The sequence below is a fragment of the Engystomops pustulosus genome, chromosome 3, assembly GCF_040894005.1.
Source record: "Engystomops pustulosus chromosome 3, aEngPut4.maternal, whole genome shotgun sequence".
Taxonomy (NCBI): Eukaryota; Metazoa; Chordata; class Amphibia; order Anura; family Leptodactylidae; genus Engystomops; species Engystomops pustulosus.
Genome location: NC_092413.1, coordinates 138007340 through 138034497, shown reverse-complemented (window position 1 = coordinate 138034497; position 27158 = coordinate 138007340). Strand labels below are relative to the sequence as shown.

The window sequence follows — 27158 nt, the reverse complement described above, 5'->3', positions numbered from 1 at the left end:
CCTCCTGCCGCTGCCCCGGGTTCCGACGAGTGACCCGGGGCTGTCGGCTCCTCTTCTCACCGGGTCCTGCCTTCCTGGCAGGACCCGGCTGTAAGTAACTGAGCATGCGCGGCATGCTCAGTTACTTACACTATACACTGCAATACAAGTGTATTGCAGTGTAGAGGCTTGAATAAGCGATCGGATGATCGCTTATTCAAGCCAAGAAGTAGAAAATGTAAAAAAGTAAAAAAAAAAAAATTAAATCTTTTTATAATATAATTAAATAAATAAATAAAATAAAAGTCCCATAATCTCCCCAGTAACACATAAAATGCAAATAAAGTATATAAAACACAAAACACGTACATATTTGGTATCACCGCGTCCGTATTAATCTGTACAATAAATCTAAATCAATATTGAACCTGCTCGGTGAACTACGTAAAAAAAAAACTCGAAAAACTTCCCATAATATACAATTTTTCATCAAACACCATCACAAAAAATGTTCTAAAAAGTGATCAAAAAAAGTTACGGTACCTAATATGATACGACTGAAAAGAACAACTGTTTTCGCAAAAAATAAGCCCTCAACCAGATCTGACAACAGAAAAATACAGAAGTTATGGCCCTGAAAACTTGTCAATAGTAAAAACAATGCGATTTTCTCCAATATTGGTTTTGCTCAGGAAAATTGAGCAAAATAAGAAAAACTATATAAATGAGGTATCACCGCAATCGTAGTGAACCAGAGAATAAAGATAAAATATTATTTTTACGTTACGGTGAGCGGGGGGAGGGAATGCTCACAATCCAAAATAAAAATTGATGATTTTGTTTGTGTCCCCCTTGAAATAGTTAATAAAATCTCATGAATAAGCTTTAGACTCCCAAAATAAATTATTTATACATTGTATCTCATCCCATAAAAAATAAGCCCTCATATGATCGCATTACCAAAAAAAATAAAAATTTATAGGTCGTACAATGTGACAATACAAATCTGCTGTGGACGGCGCCTCCATTCATTCTATGCTCGGCCGTGCGCCCGTACAGCAGTTTACCACCACATATGGGGTATCAGTAAACTCGGGAGGAATTGGGCATCAAGCGGTGCAGTGCGTTTCATCATTTAATTTATTCTGAAAATGTCAGTTTTGGCCTAAATGAATGTATTTCCAAAAAAATTCCATAGTTTCTAAATCGCAGGTCCATATTTTTTAACCCATGTGAAACACTTAAAGGGTTAATGAACTTAATAGAAGTTGTTTTACATATGTTGAGGGGTGAAGTTTCTATAGTGGGGTAATTTATGAGGTTTTACTATTATTTAGGCCTCTCAAAGTCACTTGGAAGCCGAGTTGTCCCTCAAAATGTGAGTTATGGCAATTTTCATGAAAATAAGAAAAATCGCACCTAAAGTTCTGCGCCTCATAACATCCTAGAAAAATGACCGGAAGCATAAAATATCATCCCAACATAAAGCAGATATTCTGTAAATGTTAATTATCAAACTTTTTGGGTAGTTTTACTTCCTGTCTGGAAACCAGAACATTTCAAACTTGGAAAATGAAGAATTTTTACAAACTTTTGCCAAATTTTCACTTTATCACTTAAATTTTATAACTAACATGAAGTACAATGTGTCACGAGAAAACATTCTCAAAATCACCAGGATATGTTAAAGCGTTCCGAAGTTATAACCAATTATCGTGAGACATGTCAGATTTGAAAAATCGAGTCTGGTCATTGAGCTGAAAACTAGTGTCGGTGATAAGGGGTTAAACCTTGACAACATGTTGGGTTCGTTCAAATGTTCAGTTTCTCAGGTGCAGTTTTTGATGTCCAAACGAGTAGTGGAGTTAAAGAGGAGGAGCAGCTTCTCTCAATTGTATGTTCTTACCCATGGTAATTCACACCTGCTTTTGGCTTCAAAAACTGCACCTGAAAAACAGAACATGTGAACGCACCCCTGGCAACAAAAATTTAATGTATTGATACTCAAAGTGCTTTTTGTATAAAAATGTATCCATATAGGTTCTAACAATTGTTGAAATAAAATGAGATGGATTGTTATTTTAACTCTGGGACCTATAGGTTTTGGGACCTATTAACTCTTTCCAAACCCTATAGCTTCCCTAACCCATATAGCCACACTTATAGAGTAATATTGTACGATTCTAGAATAATATTATATACCGCTTTCCTAACCCTAATTCTATTTGTTACATTTTAAAAATAAATTACTCATTAGGGATAAACAGAAACGAAACTAAAATAAAGTAAAAGAACCCTACTCAAAAGCTTTCCATAACCACATTTTTATCTTCTGGGTCCAAAATCTGTAACGGTGTTACAGTACACAGGAAAGCCATTCATGTGGGTAGTAAGCAATCACATTGCAAGAGAGCTACACACCTTTTTCCCTCAACCAATGCAAACAGGGTGGAGTGGTATATGTGGCTTTTTATTCCGAAAGTACTGTAATGTTTTTTCCCTTGCTTTTAGAAGAAAGTCTAATTGCTCCTTTGTATTTGCAAGTTACCAGTCACTGGAAACGTAGATGTGATCGGGCCAAGGCCCGCCACTATGGTATACGCAACTCTAGTGCCATGTGTCATCTCAACCTTGGGTACATGCATGTTATTGCTGTTAATCTGGCACCTGGAGCTAATTTCCTCAATTTTCTGACCAACCTTATTTAACTGGTAGCCTAACTTCTAGCTTGGCAGTAGGTTGTAGAGAGGAAGGCCAAAGAGGTGACCTCCATCAGCCATACCTAGATGAGTTGGTCATCCCAAGTTGCTGATTTCTAGAATATTGCATTTTTAAACCTCAAACTCTTTCAAGGCTGGTTGCTTTTGAAAGATGCAAGAGAGGACAGGATAATGCAGAGAATCTCCATGGGTAATTGTTTCAACATTACGGCTTGAATTTCTTGCCAGTTCAGCACTGAAAAGGCTAAGCATCTGTCTCGTCAGTGTCACAACTTTTAAGAGCATTTGGACTGAAAGGCCACTCTGCACTGACCAAACCTTGCATTAGCAGAAAGAATCAATAGACTGGGTCCTGATCTAAACCCAACCGAAAACTTCTGGAAAATGCTTGGTGACAAATTTATGGCCAAAAAACCCACTACTGTCACAGAACTGTGTAAGAGACTGGAAGTAGTGTGAACCAAAATCACACTAGAGCAGTGCGAGAAATTAGTTGTGTCCTGTGGCTGCATATGTACTGAAGTCATCAAAAGAAAGTTTTAAATCACCTGCTGATTGGTGACTGTTGTAATCATCAAAAAATGTTCTAGTGGCATGGTGTGCCCCTTACAAAAATCCATCAAAAGTTGATGAAGGTTACATTATTTCTGATAAAAGGGGGTTATACATTATACTCCAATTTTTATCTCCAGTACATTTTTATCTCCAGTACAAAACCCTCACCTATTTGGAAACGGGTGTCGTGTGACCCCTGTCTTGCGATTCAGATTATTTTAATTTAAAATAAAGGGAGAGAAATTTAAACTGCCATTTGAGATTTTTACTATAGTGTGCAGGGATTGTTGTGAACATTTTTTATTATATACCCTATTGAGAAATTCTGCTTGATTTGTAAAGAATCAAGCTGCAGTGCTCCCACCCATAGAGATGTGTATTTGCCCCGTATAGTGTTTGTCTATGGAGCTGACTATGAGCTTACGTCTAATCTCCCTGTGTTTGGTTACACAACTCTGGACAGTGAGGATTAAGCCCTTCACTTTCATCTTGATGTTTCAAAATAATGCTGATTAGCGTACTACAGCCTGGCAGGAAGGGTTTACAAGCACTTGTTACAGCTGTGTAAACAAACAGTCCTACAAATGGTTTATATGAAAACTTCATCATGTCCCTTGAAAATTTACACCTTGTACAGCTATATTTGTAAATTTGGTACACTCCACTCGAAGAATAAATAAAGAATAAAGTAGCGCACATTTGTCATTTGTTGCCATAAACAAGTGGGGAAGAAACTTCTTTTTTTTTTTTTTTTTTTTTTTTTTGTCAAATTCCCTGCATTTGGAATTTTTCCCACACTTACCAGTACACTACATGGAAAATTAAATACCACCAATAGGTATGCTCCTTTCTCCTGTAGTGAGCAGTGTATCTCCGACAAAGAATGAAGGCTAATGATTTAACTCTTTGCAAACCTATAGAGTAAAGAGAGGCCATCCAGGCACTTTATTTAACCCTTTCAGGACCTGGCCCTTTTTTTGTTTTTTCATTTTCACTCCCCCAAATGCAGTGAAATTTGTAAAAAAACGCATTTGTGCCGTTTTCTTGTGGGCTTGGATTTTACGGACTTCACGGGGAGCGGCGCTCCTCAAAAAGATGGCGGCACCCACGCCGGCGGCGATCAGCGGGAAAACATCCGCGATCGGTGCTGGCACTTATCGCGGGTGTTACTGGTAAGCCTTTGCTGCAATATGCAGCAAAGACTTACCGGCTATGGAGAGGGCTCAGCGCGTGAGCCCTCTCCATGCACCCGCGGCCGACCCGTGACGTGCTATTACGTCACGGGTCGTGAACGGGTTAAAGAGTCATTAAAAATTTTATCACATCCCTTATCTCAGTTCTGACAGCACCATCTACTGTAGCATCTGTGCATGGTTACTGCTACTAAATGGCTGCCTAGTTATTATATTCATGATCTATAGAGAAGCTGAATCATTTGGAAAACCCCTCTGGTTCACACCTGCACTCCTGTAATTCTTTTCCCTGTGATAGGAACAGAAAAGTGACTATAATGGAAGTGCCAGGCATTGCAAGTTCTGGCTGCAGGATTTAGTTTTTCACAGATATATGTAGTTTAATACAGGATGTGGTACATGCATGATACTGTATATAGAGATTTTGTATTTTTGTGTTAATTTTCACATCAGTAATACTGGAGTTATGTTTAGTTATTTTAGACAATATGTGAAGACATTACATAAGTTGGTGATACCAGGTGATAAATGGTTTGTGTGTTCTTCTTTGCAATCTAGGCTACCAGAAAGTTTTCCTGACCTAGAAAGCCTCACATGTCTTTCCATTAATGATATCTCGCTGCAGGCCCTCCCTGAAAACATTGGAAAGTAAGTATTTCCCCTGTTAGAGTGATAAGTATAAGCTGTGGCAAAGATTAATCTGGAAAATGTTATTGGTTTCACATTTCCCTTTATGAATGTGTTGTTTGCATGTGAAGAGTAGAAATCTGATGTTTGGCGAAAATCTGCAGAGATATAAGGTTCTCTGTGATGTAGGACTATAGCACTATAATTTCCCCTTGAAAAGGTATACCTGGATTAAAGTAGACCTGTCACCAGAATTTTACCACCCTGAATAACAATTCCTGCTGATAGTTACAAAGCGCTCCTAAGAGTGCGGTCACATGTGGTGTTTAAAAACGCATGCAACAGCTGAAGAGAGATTTGCCTAATTAAACAGCTGTTAACACTTGCGCTTACAAAAAGCTTGCATAAAGCATTGTTAACACATGTGCTAACATCTTGTTAACGGATGCTTTTGTTATCGCATGCATTAACGCAGCATTAACAGTTGCATTTTGTAAACGCAAGTGTTAACCGCTGTTTAATTAGGGAAATGTCTCTTCAGCTGCTGCAATGCGTTTTTTAAACGCGACGTATGACTGCACCCTAATACTCTGTGATAATAACGGCTCGTGCAGCTGCTGGTCTCTCACACCATATGGACAGATTTATACCCACTGGAAGTAAACATAAAAGCTTCCTATAGAAGGACAACAAGCAGAGATCTAGAAACCCGTGAGGAATTGATACAGTGTATTGGAAAATTGTTTAACTTTTCCTTAAATAAACAATATCAATTATTTGCTGGAAGTGGACAACCCCATTTAAGTTCTTTCAGCGCTGTACTATGACTTTAGCTGGCCTGATGCAGATATGTCACACTTTTTCATCCTGTTGACAGATTTCTGTGTTGGTAAAAAAGATTATTGCTTTCAGCAATGTTTTATTTTGTAGTAAAATGATTGGATGGAAATAGTTTTTTTTTTTTTTCCTATGGCTATGGTCTGTTGGTGGCTGACCCAGGAATACCGTATATACTCAAGTATAAGCCAAGGCCCCTAATTTTACCACAAAAACCTGGTAAAACCTATATTTTGTTTACTGGAGTATAAGCCGAGTTTGGGTTTTCAGCACATATTTTTGTGCTGAAAAACTAGGTTTATACTCGAGTATATAAGGTATTTGTCCAGAATAAAACCCAATAAATCTGAATTATAAAGAAAAAACAACCTGAACCTGTAGGAGACTGCATGTAAACCTCAGAATCAGTGAAGCATCATACAGAACCCATTTTTGAAAGTAAACCTCTTGGAAAATTTAAACAGGCATAATATGTGCATTTGCCCTTACAAGTGTATTATGCAATTAGACCCCAAAAAAGGGACAATTTTCCACAAAGTCACTTTTTACACCTATTTTTTTTTAAGCCACAAGAAATAAAAGATGAAACAACCCTCACAAATGTATATAAGGATGTTGGCCTTATAACAGCCGAATTTGACAGAAATCCTTTGCATGTGAGGGGATTAGAGATGAGCGAGCACTAAAATGCTCGGGTGCTTGTTATTCGAGACGAACTTTTCCAGATGCTCGAGTGCTCGTCTCGAATAACGAGCCCCATTGAAGTCAATGGGAGACGCAAGCATTTTTTTAATAAAACTGAACAGTAAAAGAACAGTGCAAAAAAAAAAAAATTCCAGATGTTTGCAGATGTTTTACTTGTAAGAACTCATTGAAATAACACTATTCTTCACTTTGCAGGTGTTCGCGCGTGTCTCCCGCTAAGTTAGGAGATGTGCACGAACATCTGGAATGTGAAGAATATTGTTCTTTCAATGTGTTTTGCACTTAAATGGTCCTGTATTTACTGTTTTTAATGTTTTAATTCTATTCTTCACATTGCAGGTGTGCGCGTGTGTCTCCCGATAGGTTCGGAGATACGCGCGCACAGCTGCAAAGTGAAGAATAGAATTAAAACATTAAAAACAGTGAATACAGGACCATTTAAGTGCAAAACACATTGAAAGAACAATATTCTTCACATTCCAGATGTTCGTGCACATCTCCTAACTTAGCGGGAGACACGCGCGAACACCTGCAAAGTGAAGAATAGTGTTATTTCAATGTGTTCTTACAAGTAAAACATCTGCAAACATGTGTAATATTTTTTTTTTTTTACAATAAAAATACTTTTATTCAATTTATTTTATTAATTTACTGCTCGATCTCGAGCCGGCGAGATACTCGTCCGAGTAACGAGCCGGTCCGAGTAGGCTAATACTCGACCGAGCAGTATACTCGGACGAGTATACTCGCTCATCTCTAGAGGGGATGCATTTGGAGGGTCCCAGTTGTACCAAAACAGAGAACTAAAAAACTGAGCACAAATTTGGAAAGTACATCCTTTGAAAAATTTAGCAAAGTGTAATATGTGTATTATCAAGTGGTATTGTGAGCATTTTGATCATAAAGTTGGTTTTCAAATATAATGTGCAATGGATGCCGTATGAATATTAAATTTGGTGCCTATTATGTGACACCCAGTTTGTGCTACAGTGAAGTGTTGGCTCTCTGATTAGGAAGCCATGTTTCCTGACGTGTTTCCTGACGTCAGAAAATACAACCAGGCTCCACAATGATAAAGCACCATGTGTATTGAGGCAGTAATTGGATTTGTAAGCACATCCTTTGTAATGCTTCAGAAGCTTGGAGGGGAAATAGAAAACCTAAAAAAAAAAAAACACCCAAAAAAAACAAAAGTGAAAGGAAATGATTCTGTATGGCTTCAGCACCTGATCATACAGATCAGCCACTCCTTCCTCCGTCCCCACCCCCCCAAATGAACTTTTTGTAAGCCCTGGGTGAGTGTGCTGGAGTCCCTATAAATTGTGGTAAGAATAAGGACATCCCTCTTGTTTTTATGTTCTGATATGCAGAGTGCATTGATGTCCCCTTTCTAAGTGATTGCCTAATAAGGGATCCAGGGAAGCCTCTCTAGTAGCCGCACACTACTTTACCTCTGGAACTGAGGGATTGGAAAAGTGGAATGCTGGTTTAAAAGTTGTCCACATAGAGGTGGTAACCCTCAACTAGCAGCGGGTGCACCAGATCCCACCAAGCTTCCCACTGGCACCCAGAACAGGGGCGCATTCTGGGGGGCTAATTCGTGTTTGTTTTCCCTCATAAACCATTTTTTTTTTTTTTTTTTTTTTTTTTTTCTTTTACAATGCCTGTGTGCAGTACAAGACCCCAAAACTTCATAATATCTACTGCATCTACAGAGGTCAACTTAGAAAATGAATATGCTGGGTTTTGTTCAAAACGCTGTGCAAACAAATTCGAAATTTATAAGATCCTCAGAGAAAGACTTTGAAAAAATGTATTTCATTGAGGCTCAAAATGAATTCGTGTACTGCTCACAAACTCAGGAATTTGGGGCACATCATTTTCAGGGATTTGGGTCCATTAAGGATCTATTGCGAGCTGGGGTAGCCTTGGTCCTGTGACACCACCTTGAGGGGCATCCTCCTATGCTGACAAAGATCTTTGGGATGAATGGGACATTTTTGTTGGTGGGGCTTGTATAATTGTTGAGCTTCAGTTAGTGTTGTGCTTCAGACGTGGGGTGATGAAATCATAGACCCTAACGACTAATGTACTTTTAAATGTACACAGTAAAAACAAGTATTACATATTACCCAGAGAAATAACACAGGACAAGGAACACTTACAGGTATGTACAGACCATAGGTGGACACCGCCGACATGTGTTTTGCCTTGCTTCGTCAGGAGTATCAAGGCGAAGCAAATCCCTTGACTAGTTCTGAGGACTAAATCTTCTATACAAGCTTATGGCAATCTATCTAAATGCCATTTCTTATGTTATCTAAACATTCCCTATTGTGTTTGCTTACACAGTTAGCAAACGCAATAAATGGGCCTATATACAACTAAGTAGATATAGCATTAAAAACCAGACATTTAAAGCTAGAATAGTAATTTACCACCTTAACAATGCAGAGTGTATTCATTATTCATTTAATTGTAGCTTTATTGAAAGAAAAGGGTTTTTTCTTTCAAAAATAAGGTAATTTCTAAGGGACTCCAAACTTTTGAGCAGGGGTCTCTCTCCCTCTCTGTCTCTCTCCAGATATAGATAGATTTTACTTTTCTTCTCGATTGTATTAGTATATTAATATTTGCACATTGGTGATTTAGGAGCACATAATTCTAAATATGTGTAAAGGGGCAAGAGGGATAGTTGATAAGTTGTGGTTATGGTTTTCTATGAGTGGTGGTATAAAAATGTAACATTATATCAGCCTGTGATTCAAGGTACATTTATCAGTCAGTTAGAAAAATTATACATGACAAACAAAGCCATGCCAAATTTTGTAAAGGCATTTTTTACACCAACATGCCAGAGGCTATTGGAACCTGTCATCATGTAAAAATGACCTGCCTGATGACAAGTTCCCTTTAAAGACTCACAGCTTCCTGGTTACCTTCTAAAACTCGCCCTAAGTTGCTGCAGGAGGCTTTTTTTCCTGAACCATTGGACTGAGATATGAGACTGCATACTATTGTGGTGGCCTTTATCCCCTCCTATGGGTCCTTTGACACCCATATAGTTTAACCACACTCTCAATATCTCTCAATCTAGGCTCTCTTCTCTACTCCCCATAGCCCCTACTATTATACAGATAAGAGACATTGTTACAGAACAGGGTCTACATCCACTGTTGTAGACTATCGAACTATCTTTATCAGGTGGAAATGATTCTCTGGTTCCGATCGCTACATTGAGTCGTGTGAAACTTGTATCTAACCAACTCCCCCTCCACATACAATTTCCTGGATTTATGCACTGCTCAGAGATGAAGACACTGACTCTATACCGCTTCTGCCTTACTTGGTTAAATGGGAAGAGGACCTTGGAGTATCCTTTTCTGAAGATGAGGATGAAAATTCTCACCATGACCCATCGGTCTCTGGGAGGTGTCAGGAGAGGAATATTTAAGATACTTTCCAGGTGGTATAGATGCCCTACAGTGCTGCACAAAATTTACCCTGAGGTGGACGAATCTTGTTGGCGATGCCTTTCCATCTCAGGATCGCAATTGCATACCTGGTGGGGATACCCCATAATTGCTCAATTTTTGGGAGGCAGTTTGGGATCTGCTCAACAAAGAGAGGAGGTGATTTCCTCTTCCCCGGAATTAGCTTTACTATAGTTATTTCCTTATTCTGTTACAAAAGCTAAAAAGGGGTTTCTTGGACACTTTTTGAGTGCAGTTCGTACGGTTATACTACACCATTAATGGTCCCCTTCTCCACCATCCAGGGCAGAATTGGTAGATTGTCTCAACCATATCATGAGAATGGAGGAACTCGCGGCTCTAGATAACAATAAACTCACCACATTTTATAAGGTTTGGGCTCCTTTGGACATCTGCAGCCATGACCTCTTGGCTCTCTTTAGGAGATGCTGAATTGTCGTTACTTAGTCTACCCCCCCCCCCCTCCCCCGAACGCCCTACGTGTTGCCCTACTGTTCTACCCCTTGTCGTCAATCCCCTCGTTTTCAGTTGTTCTTTGATCTTATGGTTTATTCTTGCACTAGCCTAACAATTATTAAGATACACTTATATCTGTGCTCATGTGACACATTTCCTGTGAAATATTGTTTTAATCTGCATTCTGTTGCTTATTTCTGCGCAAACATTGTGCGTGTTGTATATTTTCTATGCACAGTACTTTCAATTAATACGATTTACCCATAAAGACACATAGCATCTATTAACAACATGCATGAGATTTTTGCAATATATTTCACACATGTTAATGTCTATGTTTATATCTGCACACTGTTCCACCTTGATATCTACTGTACAAGTTTCTCTTTATGTACTCTCTCTATTGGATACGTTACAAAATATGATTTGGTGATGTTGTCACATTTGCCTATAGAGTACTGGCATCTAAGTGACATATCTTTGCACAGTTTTGCATTTACTCTTTGTCCTAAAATGGGAGGTTAGAAAAGATTAATGCAGATTATACCTTTTGGATAATGTCTGCCCTTTTCTGCTCCATTTAGTCATAAATAAAGCCCTGTAAAATCGGCAAGTTACTATGGTGATGTTGACAAAAGCTTAGCATAAGAGGGAAAGGCTTAGAGGCGTACTGACATCTATGATGACTAGTATGCTGGAAGCAAACCTATAAAATTGTTCACTCCTTATATTTTTACAGCTGAGTTATAATGCATTCATCTTTATAAATAAACAGACTTTTCCCACGTGCCCTGATTATAGCAGCCAGATACTGCATGTTGGGCTTGGAAATATGTACAAAAGATAAAGAACCTTTTGTTTTCCATTCAAGCCATCTAAAAAGATTCTCTGACCATAAAATATTTCATTATTGGCCTAAGCGAACACCTCATTTCTCTGACACAAGGTAAAATATTTGGCATCAAATATGTGTTCTTTTCCCCCCTAGCTTACCATCATTCCTGTAATTTCCTTCTGTCTGATACACTGTACATCCAACAACTTATAGTTTCATTGGAGGAGATTGTGTTTCCTCCCATGAATACATGGTTAGTAACAATTATGATGGTCACTCTGCCCTGCCCACACAGGGCCTACCTGTCATTACTTTCAGCTGGTTACATATCACTTATACATAGTCTTGCTCTCATCAGGAGCCATTGGAGTCTCCGCGAATATTCCTTATTGTGTTTGTTCATCACGTTTATGTTCATATATAGATGTTGTGAAAATACATGTGCAATAGGATCCTGCGTGACCCATACTGTGCATAATCTGTAACTGTGCAAGAACTTATTGCTTGACTATCTTGTTATTGTATGTAAACCATCTTTTCCTTCTTTTAATTAACTAGATTGAATATATACAGGGGATGGGATTGTGGATCTCTGTTCTATAACGCAAATCAGTCTTGTTCGTAAAGGATAATGCAGTTCCCTTATATTTATTGATGGATTTTAGTTTCCAAATTTCATTATTTGATATTGATGACCTATGGGCAGCCTTCACTGATCAGCTGATATCGGTGCAAATATATGCTCTGTACAATGTGTTGTAGATAACACTGTTTACTCCGGTTCAGCTCTGTTTCCTTATGAGCACATTGTTCCCTCCGTGTTGGCTCATTTTTGTATATCATTTTCCTGAACCACTGTAATTGTGACATGACAAATGGATTTTTGGAGAAGAATGTAGTCTCCCAGTATGTCCTCTTCATGGCGGTGAAATAAATACAGCTGGTAAGTAATGAAACCTTATCGGCCAGTAATGTGCTAGGCTCCAGAAAGTACCAATACTGGCGTCCAAAAGGGAATGCAGTACATCTGTCACTTCAATGAATGTAGCCACCAGGGCAGTTGTAGAAAGGATGTGATGTAATGGCTCAATATAACATTTCGGTTATGATGATTGTAAAGTGGCACAGCACCAATACCATCTCAAAAGACAAATGTCATGGGCTACAACCACCTGCCTCGTGTCATAGCACTAAATCTAAAACCAGCAAAGAATTGTTTACGCAGATTGTAGTGACTAATGTCTGACGCCTCGCTGATATTCAGAAAGCTCACAGTTCCCCATATGTTTTAAAGAATATTCTTGACTTCTGTCCCAGCTCAATCATTATACAAACGCCCCATTAAATACTGTGTCCCACAGGACTGACCATTTTGCCATTCTGCTTACTGAATGTTGAAAAACCTCTTGTTATGGATCAAGAGGTGAAATGTGCTCCCTATTTAAATTGTTTCGCTGAATATGTTCCGCTTGAGGTCAATTCTGAACAGACTGTAAATAACCGGGGAAGTGCTACAGTAGGTAAGCTCATTGCCATCAGTTACATAAAATCCCAAGTTATTAGACGGCGGTCCACTCCTACCCATCTCTTGTGTATGGACAGCTATAATATACCAAAATACTGGAGATACAGATACTCACAAATACAGTTTCTTGTGCTTTTTAGTTTTGTTTTATTTATTTTTTTTCTGACTGATGTGTTTCTTCTTTTTCAGCCTATCACATCTCATGTCGTTAGAGCTGAGAGAGAATTTGTTGACCTATTTACCAGAGTAAGTCAATGACTTGTTACTGCTGTGATGGGAAGGGTTGTTTCCAGTGGTTAAACACCAACAGGCTGCTAATGTTAACAGGACTTCTTCTGTAGCCCATAGACCCATGAAGATGTTATAGTATTTGCTCTGTGCTTTGGAATGTTTTTATAGATGTATAAAATATAAAAAATGGATACATTTATATAAATTTTTTCTATATTAATACGGAATTCGCTGTATTCATTCAGCTGTGGAGTTGTCACTACCAAAATGATTAATGATCGGAGACGCTCTCCTTTTCATTACATTTCTATCAACACTGCCGGGGATCTCATTAGGTGCCATGTTCATGCCGTGCCATGTTTAAATGCTATTTAGTCATTTACTTTGAATGGCTTAAATAATGAGAATATCCGAGCACACACTATGACCTCTTACTGGAACATATAAGATTTAAAACGAATCAGACTATTAAGATTGGAATCCCACAGAGTGTTCAATGATACTAAGCATGGGGTTGGTTGAAGCTCATTGTCATATAAGTTGTCTAAAAGAGTAAGATTGGCATCCTCTACACATAATCGTCTATTTTGTATAAATGTAACAGTGATGCCATTTGTTGTGCCCCCTATAATTGCTATTTTCCTGCCTGCCTTAGACAGTTTATTATGACAGTGACTTAAATATGATACGATAATAAGTAATAGCTAGTCACTGAGACTAGAGCAGCCCTACACCCAGTAGTCATTCATCTGTATACATGCGGGGGAGCATTACCTCCCTTTAAATCCTGTAGTTTTGTGTAGCGTCTATTAATTTTGAGCTTATAAAACTAGCCTGTCACACAAGGCAGTTTATGCTTTCTTGGAGGGAGACCAATGACTTTTTTTGCCAGCTACAAAGTGGCCCTGTGTTCTGTTTTGTGCTGACCTTCTGTTCCTTTTTCATTTATTTTTTTTTTACTGGCAGGTCTCTCTCACAGCTTCATAGACTGGAAGAGCTTGATTTGGGAAACAATGAAATCTATAACTTGGTAAGGGATTTTAATGCAGGATAAATGTTTTTTCTGTGTTTAGAGCACCAGCATATTTCCCAGTACAAAATGTAGATTGTTTGCATTATTCATTATGGTATCTGAGCAGGTGAAATAAAGTTGAGATTGATATGACAGCAATCTTTTAAGACTTCTTGAACAGCGGATAAGTGTCATAAAAAAATCTTTAGTGTTAAAGTTTTGTCTCTGAATGCATGCTCAGATGACCCCACTATCTCTGATCTCGAAACAATACTTTATTTCACCTAATAACATGTTTCCCAAAAATAAGACTGTCTTATATGTTTTTTTCCAACAAAAATGGCTTGGGGCTTATCTTCAGGGATGTCTTCTGTATTCATATTTTGGAATCTCATCAAATACTCTCCAAATTCTGAACTCCGTTGTGAAGTTATTGTGACTCTATTGCCTTAAGAAATTGAATCCAATCATTCTAATCTCTATTAATGGCACTTTTCTTGCATGAGCCACTTATGCAATGTACTACAAGCAGCTACATGGACAAATGTCAGCTCCCTCTCCTCAACTTTTCCATGTTGCATTCAGCTGACAGGCTGCAAGGGGGCAGACTTAAACAGCGATCTCTCCTGAACCACAGTTCAAGTGTCATCTTAAAGAGGTGAATCTCCAGTTTAATATGGCATAAGAATTGTGTTTTAGGTACCACAGATAAGTAGATATCTACAGTTAAAATTACAGTAGAGATTGGGAGCTGCATATGAAACACTCCTGACTGAAACTTTATATTGACATGATATTGATATTACAGTGGAGATCCCCCTCTTTAAAATTATACTAATATTTCTAGGTGCCACAATAGAAGATGTAGGTGTTTGCAACTAGGGGTTATTTTTGGGGTAAGTTTTATACTGCAGCCCTTCTCCAAAAAGGCTGAAAAAATAATGCTAGGGCTTATTTTTTCCAGTTTGTTTATCTAGAGAAACCGTGGTAAAAAGAATACAAATTTTACCACGGACCGTACAAAACTATTCCTTTAACTATATTCAGAATTGGGAATATTTTAAGGTACGCAAATAATTATTATTTGGCGTCTCTCAATGCTCCCAAATTAATGGAGAATGCAATTATTTTCCTAAAATTACGCATCAAAAGTGCAAACAGAGTAGAGGAGACTTATTAATCTGTCCACAACAGAATTCTGTTATAGTTTGGACAAAAAACTGTCTGCACCACATTTATAAAGGGTTTTAGACAGTTTCTGGCTCTCCCACGACTAGCTCGACACAAGGGGCGTGGCCTCACACCAAAAAGGACTGTTTACCAGAAATTCTGCTGACCCGGCAGAATTGTGTCCTAACTTTAAGCCAACTAATAGGAGGTGGACATTTTAAGTGCACCACTCGGACTTAAATTTATTCACTTCTCTGGCCTTGCTTTGCCCCACCTACAGTATTTGCAGAGAGTGGGTGACCTCACTGATCTCATGCTCACTGCACGAGTTGGCTGTAGCAATGTGCATGTGCGAGACTTGCAGAGAGTGGGGTTGATGTCACCTGCTCTCTGCAAACACTGTTGGTGGGACAAAGCAAGGCCAGAGAAATGAATAAATTAAAGTCCAAGTGGCACAGTGAGGGGCTCTGCAGAGCATCTCATACTAATTTGAACACCAATAAAAAGTTCTACTGAAAATGCACCCCTTTCAGATATGCAAAAAGCAGATTCCAGCACAGCACAACTGGACGGGGAAGTGAGTACTATCATAGTAAATCTGAAGGTAGATGCCCTTTAACCCTTAGCACTTACATAGCACAGATTATAAATATCATATAACTGTTTAACTACTGGTTTCTAATACTTATAACATGCTCCATGCTTTTCCATGTGAAAGCGGCCAGGCTAGTCTCCTAGATCCTGCGTGTACCCTATTTAGTGTTTAGTGGATTTACTTGTAGGGATCTCGCTGAATTTCTTGCTAAATTACTAAATGAGAACACAGAAGTATCATGGGAACAGGGGAATCTTCAATTTGAATCGGATTCAGGCAGAGGTTAGTCATGCCCACTTCAGTGCACCTGAAGAAGATTTTTGACAAGTATGTTCAGAACAAAAAAATGCCATAACTGTAGAAAGAATAAGATGAGGAACACAATATGGACTTTGTTCTGTTTATTTTTAAAGGAGGAATCACTTATGCCAATTTGGTAAAATTCATTATTACTTGAGTTACTCTTTAATAGTTGACAGCTGACCTGCAACACCCTGCTGATCAGCTTTTCTACAGTCCAAGGACATTCTGGTACACTGTGACTTTGGTGCTTCTGGCCGTCAGTCGCTTGCCAGAGTTGGCTATGATCTTTGTCTGCCATGAGGCCGCTAGTCCTATAAACTGCAGACAAAGCTGTGTTTTTTCTGACTCTGACTGTCACATCTCCAGTGATCACCTATAAATGACCGAAAAAAACCCTTTAAATAATGTATTTTCTGCCGTATCCTTCATATCTTTTAATGAACTAATTATTATTTTTAACATGAAAGCATAAGATGTCTTTGTGCTTCACCTATAAGGTTTCCTTAAAACACTGAGTCATAAAGGAGGAAGATGTTGTCATTTACAGCTTGGCTCTGGGCACACCCTGAGCTAGTTTCATATAATGGATGTATTTTTCTTCAAGAGAATAGTCATTAAACCTGAATGCCTACAATAGTGTAAATCTGAGTACATACATCATAATTTATACAAATGTAAAGGTAGACATAGGTGTGTGTTAGTTTCAACTATGACTAGAAGTTAGAACATGTGTAGAAATAATAAACAATTATAGGGGTATTCTCATCTGGGCAGTCACATTCAGTTTCATTAATCTGCCATATGTAAACATTTCTTCAATTAGATGTTATTAAAAAAAATGTTCCTGTGTGAAGATAATTTCTCATAAATGTAGTCATGTTGTCCCTTAGAAACGAGATAGCTTCCTCGGATACGGCCACCTCTGCTGGAGGGATTGCACAAAGAAACAAAAGGTTATTGTATATAAAATGACCGGGAGTTACTACATGTCGCACAGCCGTCCTGTGGTAATGATCGCTGAATCCTGGTGGCCCAGCAGGACTTTATAGCACAAGTCTGGCCACTGCTGCTAGAGTGTGACGTGGTCGTATCCGAGGAAGCTATCTTATTTCCAAGGGACAACTTGGCTACATTTCTGAGAAATTATCTTCACACAGGAACATTTTTATTAACATCCAATTGAAGAAATGTTTACACAAGGCAAATGAATTTAATTAAATGTAAATGCCCATATGGGAAAACCCCTTTAAGGTCAGTTCCCATAGAATGGTCCGCGTATACAGACTTAACCCTCGGAATCAAAATATAAGAAAGTTGAAAGCTCATGAGCTTCACCAATTTTGTTTTACGCTGTGTTTTAATTAAATTAAACACATTTAAGATCTCTGTAATACACAATAACCATAAATTACAGGCTAATAATGCACTTTATCCATCTTAAATCCTGAAATACAGCATGGTTACTCTGATTAGTCTGTAATAAATGAACCAAGGTCTGTTAGGTGGAGATAACATATTAGGCTCCATTCACACATATGCCATTTCTGCGGCTAGTTTATGGCCATCACATAACTACATGTGAATGGAGCCTTAGTTGTTGCAGAGATACGCTTACTGGGTCATATTCATTAACCCGACATTTGACGTGATAGTACTGCATGACGGGAGGTGAGTTCCTGCATTGTTCAGTACTATTACGTAAAGCTTCTGGCCCTTCCTCCTAGATGGAGCCGGTCCCAGAAGCTGCGGATGGCAGCTGTATATGTTACAGCTGACACCCGTCTGTAACATCCGCAATTGGAGATTCCTCTGATTCCTCCTTTATATAGTGATTATCCACCGTATATATATATATATATATATATATGTGCTTCTTTTTTGTACTTCTATTTGCAACCTTTTTCCAGCGCATCTGGGGATTGCCTTTCCCGCCCCAGACTGAGTTATTCACGGATGCACCTAATTTATCTTTGGAATGTTGCTGTTAAAAGGATGCATATTTTTGCGCAATAGTTTTTAAAAGTCATATTTAACACCCTCGAAGATCAAACAAGCACAAAGGCCCTTCAACCCTCCACTATTGTGGATACGTTTAATGTATTAATTTAATGAATTCTATATTATGTTAATCTTTGGTGTTTTCTTGAAGGCAGTGTATTACTGACGGCAAATACATTTTAGGCCATCATTGGGTTGGGAGTCTCATAGTAGATTATTCCCCCAATAGAATTTGGACCATATAATTGGGACATGAGTACCATTACAGTGATAACAAGCAGTTAATAAGGTTACTGAAAGGATCTTCAGTATTTTACCACAATAGTTTTACAACTAGTGCTATAGCAATTCTAGTACAGCAGTGCTCAACAACCAAGAGGACTCGAGCATTTTCTCTTCCGTTTTGTGTTCTAGCTTTAATGTGTGCAAAATGTCCGTTCACGGTCAAATCTGTCCAAGAGATGGACTCTGCCTCCAGTCACTACTGTGTTTTTCCTCAGCGATCTAGGCATGGTTCATAACTGAGCGTAGATGATCATGAGAATTTCTTGATTGCTGATTGATAAGCTAAAGATTGTAAATGTGTAGCCATTGGTATATTTTCTTGTATCTAGTATCACATGACATAGTTCTATAAACTAAAGCTAACAAGTCTGTTTTGGATTGCAGCCAGAATCCATTGGATCATTACAGAGACTCAAGGACCTTTGGTTGGATGGAAATCAACTGGCAGAATTGCCTCCGGTATGTTACTCTTTTTATTGGATGCCAGTGTGCAGTAAATGTTGTGTCGTAAGAATTGAAACTTTAACTGTTCTCTATACAAGGTGATGGGACTAATCTGAGACTCTTCACTTATTACAAGTTGTTCTGTAAGGTTGAAACACCGTTTCTCTATTTTTGCTATAGAAAAACTCTGTATTCTTATACATTTTATAGTGTATATCTTCAAATTCCAAGCAGACTTGGTGCAAATGGAACATATAATTACTTGAGGTTACTGATCAGATGTCAGTGGAACCACAGTTCCCTTGTCCTGTGATCTGTAAGATTGCTATTTTTGTATCGCGTTAGGTGGTTCACAAATAGGTTGCCACATAAATGTTCCTATAATGATACAGAACTGCCAAAGCAGACTCAGAAGTTGCTTGCACTAAAAGTGGAATAAGCAGAGTTCTGCAACTTGTTCACATGTAACATTAGTTCATCAGCAATAATTAAACTATTGAATTCAGTTTTTACCCACAATAAATTGTTATAAGGGATCAACTATCCTATTTGTAAATCGATAATATGAGTTTTACTGTTCTATATGTACCAATAACTCTGACTTTCTAAATGCCCATTCCAATTGTCAATAATCACATATCCATTGAATATGCAATCTATTATGTGCTCAGTCTGTATCTCTATGGAACATTCTAATCTGAATGTAACGCATATGACATTTAAGAAACATTAGAATTCCTTTTCAGATCCAAATCTTTTTTTGTTTATCTAACAGGTGAATCTTGCCCTCAAAAAAAAAAGAATCCCCCTATATGTCCAAATTACAAAAAAATAAACATTTTATAGCCTGTAAAATGTGAAATTGCAGATCTGCTCTGAATGGCGCTCCTTCCTTTCTATGTCCAGCCGTGTGCCCATACAGCAGTTTACCAATACATATAGGGCATCCTAATATGGGAGAAATTGGGTATCAAACTTTGTGAAGTTTTTTCATTAAATACTTTGTGACAGTTTAATTTTTGGCCAAAGTTAATCGATTGTCAAAACAAAATGAAGGTGTAATTAAAAGCTGTAATTTTTCACACATTGAGTGGTGTAGTTTCTAAAATGGCAGAATTTATGGGGCTTTACTGCTGTTTAGGCTTCTAAGAAAAATTGCACCCAAAATTCGGAACCTCCTAACAACCTAAAAAAGAGAAGATGCATAAAAACCCTATGCCGATATTAAGCAAACATTCGGGAAATGTTAGTTATAAGTTACCTGGGTGCTGCGGCTATCTGCCTGAAAAGCAGAACATTTTGAGCTTTAAAAATAAATAATTTTGAGAAGTTTTTGCCGAATTTCCATCTTTTTCTTAACTAAACACATAAGATATCATAAAAATTTTTCTATCACTTTGTAATGATTTAACATATCCAGGGGATTTTGAGATTGTACTTCAAAGTTATGACCTCCTATAATGACACAGGGCAAATAAATAAAAAAAATAAGGCCCTAAAATGGCTTAGATCTAAAGGGGTTAAAAAGCACAATCCGGTACAGTTTACAATACAAAAAAATCCGAAATTACAGTAAGTTTTTCACATTTTTTTTAACCGCTCACTGTGCAAGTTTATTATTGCTTTAAATTTTATGTACATATTCTTATGGACACATGTAGGTGTTTTTTATACTTTATTCAAGCCCAATACATAATAATTGCAGTGGGTTATGTAACTATCTGCGCATGGTGACCCCTACCCAGTTAGTTGCAGCCGGGTCCAGGGAGGGCATGCCGCAGAAGCCTTTGGACACACATCAGACCCCACATGAATGATTGGATCCATAAGTCATGCTTATGTATTGCTTGGTAGCTGCATTACTGTTTCATCAAGGTCATAGAAGGATACAAAAACAGTGTAAGTACTGACACCCAAAGGAATTCAAAGTTGACAATAATGTGGTGCTCTTTATGGTCCCCGTTTTTTTTACATTCCCTGTTGGCATAGTTGCTGTGACTGTAGCTTGACTTGTTAGTCTGCATACTGAATAAAAAGGTTTTGTCATGTCTGTCAGTATATTTTGTCAAGGGTAGAACTCTAGGACAGTAGTTCTGTCCACTTTACCAAGTTGCATTCAGAAGTTTTATATAGTGCTCCCAACTGTAACTTTAACCATGTATATCTCTGTTTCTATGGCACAAAGAACACAATCTGTTGTGATATTTAAAGGGCATCTACCACCAGGATGAAGGACTGTATGTAAATTAACACCTATGGAGCCTGGAGCCCCTCAGGCTCATTTGCATACAATCCTTCATCCTGGTGGTAGATGCCCTTTAAGGGGATTCCTCTCTTTAACATGACCGATTATATAGGACCGTTCATCAGCTGAAGGAGCTGCATGGAGGCAGAGCTTACAGTTCTCTGAGGTACATGCACACTCTGCATTTGTAGCTGAACCTAGGGAATGGATGGACACTCTTTACTGCTCCTCCTTCCGTGGGCAGACGAGCAGTAGTGCTTCAAATCTGCCAAAGAATAGGACAAGTCATATACTTTGCGGTGTGGAGGTCTATGGCGGCTGTGATGTGGTTGCAAATCATGCAACCAGATCACTGCCCCCATAGCCACCATCTGAATGAGGTCTAAGGCCTCTTTCACATAAACGTATGATTTCTCCAGTCCTGTATTTCTGCGCCATATGAATCTGTATATACGTGACATTCTTCATCCATATGTGCACGTATGTCACTATGTCTGTACCATATCCTTATAAAGTACAGAGGGCAGGCAGATAATGGATGGCTGACTATTGAGTGGATGAAAGAATGCACTTCCCACGGTCTCTGGTCTCCTTGGATACTGCACATATATACAACAGCAGATGGTGCACGACCGCATGTACGAAAAATGTATTTGAAGCGTTCCCAAAGACTGCTATGGGGTGTAGGGAACGAAGATGCTGGAGAAAATAGGTCATGCTCCCTACTTTTATTTATTTATTTTTTTACATCTCTCACGGGACAGTGGACAATACAGTCATGGAAATGGATGGCGTATTGCCTATTATAATGAATGTGGCCGTATGCTAGGTATCGGTGTGAAATATTCCTTAGCAGAATGTCTTGTTTTGTGGTTTTGAAGGGGAGACTGGGGGAGGGGGGGTCAAACGATGACCTATACAAATGTCATCTGGGGCTATGGTTACCCTGTACCTGACTGCACAACTATAACTATGTACTATATATATGTTATATACTATAACTACAACTATGCCTTCTCTACTAATTTCATCATCTCATCTATGGCTAGGTTCAGTGATAATTTTACAATAGTTTTTCATCAAATCCACTGGGCTCAGGGATTAAACAAGATATATTTCTGCATCATTGTAGCTAGAGCATTCTCAATGTATGTTTGCTTCATAATGCATCAAAACAAATGGTAGATTTTCTTTAAGCATCACTGACCAGATGGTTCTCTTTTGATTAGTTTCATGGATATACAGTGCTCTGATTCCGTGTTTTAACCCCTTAATGCTGAAGCCACTTTTCACCTTCCTGACACGGCCCATTTTTTCAAATCTGCCCTGTGTCACTACAAGTGGTTATAACTTCGGAACGCTTTACCATATCCAAGTGATTTTAAAATTGTTTTCTTGTGACACATTGTACTTCAGGTTAGTTGAAAAACTTTGGTGGCATGTTTTGCATTTATTTATGAGAAAATCAGATATTTGGTGAAAATTTTGAAAAATTCTTGATTTTCGAACTTCAAAATGTTCTACTTTTTCCATACCTAGTCATAACCGGAAAAAAACGTAATAACTAACATTCAGTAAATGTCTTATTTATGTGGACATGGTTTTTTATGCATACTCTTATTTTTGTAGGATGTTATGGGCCTTTCAACGTTAGGTGCGATTTTTCACATTTTCATAAAAAATGCAAAATCCTGCTATTGAGGGACCTGCTCAGGTTTCAAATCACTTTGAGAGGCCTAAATAAAAGAATACCCCATAAATTACCCCATTAAAGAAACTACACCCCTCAGCGTACGTGAAACAACTTTTATGAAATTTGTTAACCCTTTAATTGTTTTACAGGGGTCAAAACAAAAATTTTTTGGCTAAATTAATGTGTTTTTCAAAAAATGTACAAATTCTCAGTGGATAAAATACCATAACGCTCCACAAAATTTGATACCAAATCTCTTCCGTGTATAATAATACCCCATATGTGGTGGTAACCTTCTGTATGGGCATCGAAGGGAAGCTGCTCCATTCAGAGCAGATTCTGCATTGTCACTTTTTATTGGCTATACAATCTTTATTTTTTTTGGCAATTTGGACATATAAGGGCTTATTTTCTGCGACATGAGATGCACTTTACAAATACTTCATTTTAGTGGGTCATTCGTATTTTTGGGGGGTCGTACACCGTACACTAAAAATATTATCTTCATTCTATAGGTCACTATGATTACGGTGATCCCTCATTTATATAGTTTTTCATTTATTTTTACAATTTTACTGGATAAAAACTAATATACAGGAAATCTCATTTGTTTTTGCATTGCCATCTTTTCGGAGACGTAACTTTAATATTTTTTGGTTGACAGAGCTAGTTTAGAGTTGTTCTTTTCAGTGGTACCATTTTTGCGCACATAACTTTTTTTGATCACTTTTTAGAACATTTTTGTGTAGAGATTTTATGAAAAATGCACATTTTTGGCGTGTTTTTTGGGTTTTGTTTTTACGGCGTTCACCGAGCGGGTCCAATAATGTTTCTGAGTTATTGTACGGATTGTTACGGACGCGGCGATACCAAATATGTACCACTGATCACTTGTTCATGCTCTTCTTCACATTACACAGTGTAATACATATGCTGCGCATGCTCAGTGTGTTACAGCCGGGTCCTGTCAGAAGGCAGGACCCGGCACACAGAGGAGGATCGCGCAGCCCGGGCACCGGCAGTCCAGGGGCTGGGATCGGAGCAGCAGACCCCCCCCTCCCCCCCCCCCCCCGGTAAGCACCGTGAGGTGGTCCGATTCTTCTCAAATGCCCCTTGCACGCTGTGGTCAGCGCGACCGCGGCGTGTCAGGGGTTAACGCCCGTGATTGGAGAAATCTCCGATCGCGGGTGTTAGAGGCAGGTGTCAGCTATAATATATAGCTGACACCTGCAGCTTCTGGCGCCGGCTCCGTTCAGGAGCCGGTGCCGAAGCCTGACGTAATAGTACTGCATTTTGCGGGAACGCACCTCCCGCGATGCAGTACTATTACGTCACATGTCGGGAAGGGGTTAAAGGGGCATTCCGGGAATATGAACGTCTGACACAAAAACCCATGATGATATAAATAAATGAATATAACAATACTCAATGTCATTAGTCACAAAACATGGCTTAAATAGTTAGATTTTAGGATTTACAAAATTTATGGCCTTAAAGGAAGGTGGAGTTATCACTAAGATGGCCGCAACTGTAAACTACAAGTTCCATGATCCTCTAGTTCTCAGTAACTCCTCCTACCTCTTATGCTCTTCTCCCAGTGATGATGTAACAGACTTTCTTGCTCTGTTACCATAGTAATGATGTGTAACTGCCATCACCAAAACACTGGCCACAATGTTAGCACTGCGACCAACTGACTACAGCCAAACATAGAAGTGATCACATGACCTGCCCAGGCAGGTGCAGGACATGTGATGTGGACTTGTGACCAACGGCATCTTCTGTCCTGTGTCTTCTCTGCAACGGACCGCGTGGAGGAACTTGACGGACTGATTAAAGGGCCAGTAGCATTTTAATTCTTCATTACAGTCTGTCAACAGCTTTTTCTGCTATGGGGAGCAACATAAGCTAATGTGTAATAAGTTGCCATTTTGAGTACCCATTTGTATATGAATTACTCGTATATACTCGTGTATAAGCCGAGTTTTTCAGCACAAAAAATGTGCTGAAAAACTTCACTTCGGCTTATACACGAGTCAAGAAAAAAATAAAAACCGTAATACTCACCCTCCGGTGTCCCGATCTTCAGCGCGAGGCTCCCGATCCTCGGCGCGGTACCAGGCGGCGGCGGGTCCTCTTCTCTCTTCTGTAGCCGGCAGATCGCATCCATGTGATCTGCCGGCGGGCGCACAATAAGATGCAGCGGTGTCGCGGCTGATGACGTCATCATCCGCGACACCGCGGTATCCTAGTGCGCGTCCGCCAGGAGATCACATGGACGTGATATGCCGGCTACAGAAGAGAGAAGAGGAGCCATCGTCGCCGCCTGGTACCGCGCCGAGGATCTGGAGCCTCGCGCTGAAGATCGGGACACCGGAGGGTGAGTATTACGGTTTTTATTTTTTTATTCGCTTGGCAGGGGGCAGGCTGTATACTACACGGGGGCAGGCTGTATACTACACGGGGACTGGCTGTATACTACACCCTCGGCTTATACTCGAGTCAATATGTTTTCCCAGTTTTTGGTGGTAAAATGAGGGGTCTCGGCTTATACTCGGGTCGGCTTATACTCTAGTATATACGGTATGCCTATTCCTGGAATACCCCTTCAAGGGAATTTCCAGCCTGAAATTAAAGCTTGTGTCTGTTCGCATTGAAAATCATGGTGCTTTCTGTTTAATGAATGAAATACACCAATACAGTTTGTTTTTAGCCTTTCATATATAAACTCTCTGACATTTCAGCCTAATTTCTTCACAGCCATAACCTTTTATGCGGTTATTGCCCTTCAGTTTGACCTTTTAAACCGGCAAGGTGCTTTAACGTACACAGTGGAATGCAAATTCCTAAACACACCGCTCTCTCCATTTTGACAGCATTGAAACTTATCTTCCTTGTATGTTGTTATTGTTTTTATGTTTTTCAAATCGCATGTCCTCAGATTTTGGAAATGTGTAAGCATGGGCTGAGGAATCATAATTCTGAAGTGAATGGTCCGTTTAATCTTGCTAATAGCTTTTAAAAAGTTTTTACTTTTAAAAAAATATATAGGAAAAACAATGCCTATATTGACATTTTTTTTTTTAATCATACATCACACACAATTATATTAATCGCAATTAACACACTTTATGAATGCCTAGTGTGTACAAATAAACAATACAGGCCTTTTCCACCAAAAATAAACCCTCACACGGACATAGGGTTTAACAACCCTATAAATTTGGTATTGCTGAATGCCTATTGACCGAGAGAAATGTATTCCATTTTTTGTTATTTAGGTTTCATGAATAAGGCAAATTTTTATTAGCATAAATGCCATATTAACGTTCTTTTTTTTTAGAAAATATATGCTGTGCAGAAAAGCTTACCAGTAGGATAAAGTAGGATGTACTGTGCTTCTGTTCCTCTTCCCATTCTCATTGCCGGCTTCTGTTTGCATATGTTTTACGCATGTTACTGCCGCATCTGTATTCAAAAAACAGAAGCTGGGATTGATGGGCAGAGTGTGTAAGAGTAGGTGCTTTTTTTTATTTTAATGCTCCTCAGCCATATATTAAAAAATTCCTATTCCAGAAAAACTCCTTTAACCTTGTTTTATGAATTAAACCCCCTGAAAAGCCTTATATCCCTGAATGCTGGCAGTTCTGTCAACATAAAATAAAATCTGTTTCAGCAGTCCTGTTTCTTAGATTAATTTTCATGTTTTTGGCTGTTGGTCTGATGTCAGTTGCTTGTTTTGACTTGTTCTATTCTGCTTAAACATTTTGTAGGAAATGGGCAGCCTGAAAAACTTGCTGTGTTTGGATGTGTCGGAAAACAAGCTGGAAAGACTACCTGAAGAGATCAGCGGAATGTCTTCACTGACTGATCTTCTTGTCTCACAGAATTTAATTGAGGTTTTACCTGATGGCATCGGTAAGGCACAACTATTTGAAGATTTTAATAGAATTGGCAGGAATTGCCAAGCACTGAGATGATGATTAAAAACTTTCACATTCTGTATCCAGATTCATCAAATGAACATAGAAATCAGGATGCTGCATAAACAGAATATACAGCTCAAATAATTTCATCTTCATTTTGAATGTATTACAACTGTATTACAGATATAATGAGCAAAATGCTCAAATAAACTCAATCTCCCTCCACCCATCATTTTAGGGATTATGTTGGCACAGATTTGTTTTTCTACTTTACTTTCATTTTCTGATTTGTAGATTGATTTTCTTGTATTTTCTGCTAATGGGGACAGT

General features: G+C 38.7%; 1 protein-coding gene across 6 annotated transcripts in view; it reads left to right on the top strand.

Annotated features, from left to right (window-relative positions):
• Positions 1–27158, top strand: part of LRRC1 (leucine rich repeat containing 1) — a 165119-nt gene that overhangs the window by 54024 nt on the left and 83937 nt on the right. For all 6 annotated transcript variants that reach the window (XM_072142281.1, XM_072142280.1, XM_072142283.1 and 3 more), the window contains exons 4-8: positions 5006–5095; positions 13116–13172; positions 14124–14187; positions 18905–18979; positions 26676–26820. In XM_072142281.1, the coding sequence (XP_071998382.1) occupies positions 5006–5095; positions 13116–13172; positions 14124–14187; positions 18905–18979; positions 26676–26820 (431 nt within the window). The remainder of the gene's footprint in view (positions 1–5005; positions 5096–13115; positions 13173–14123; positions 14188–18904; positions 18980–26675; positions 26821–27158) is intronic.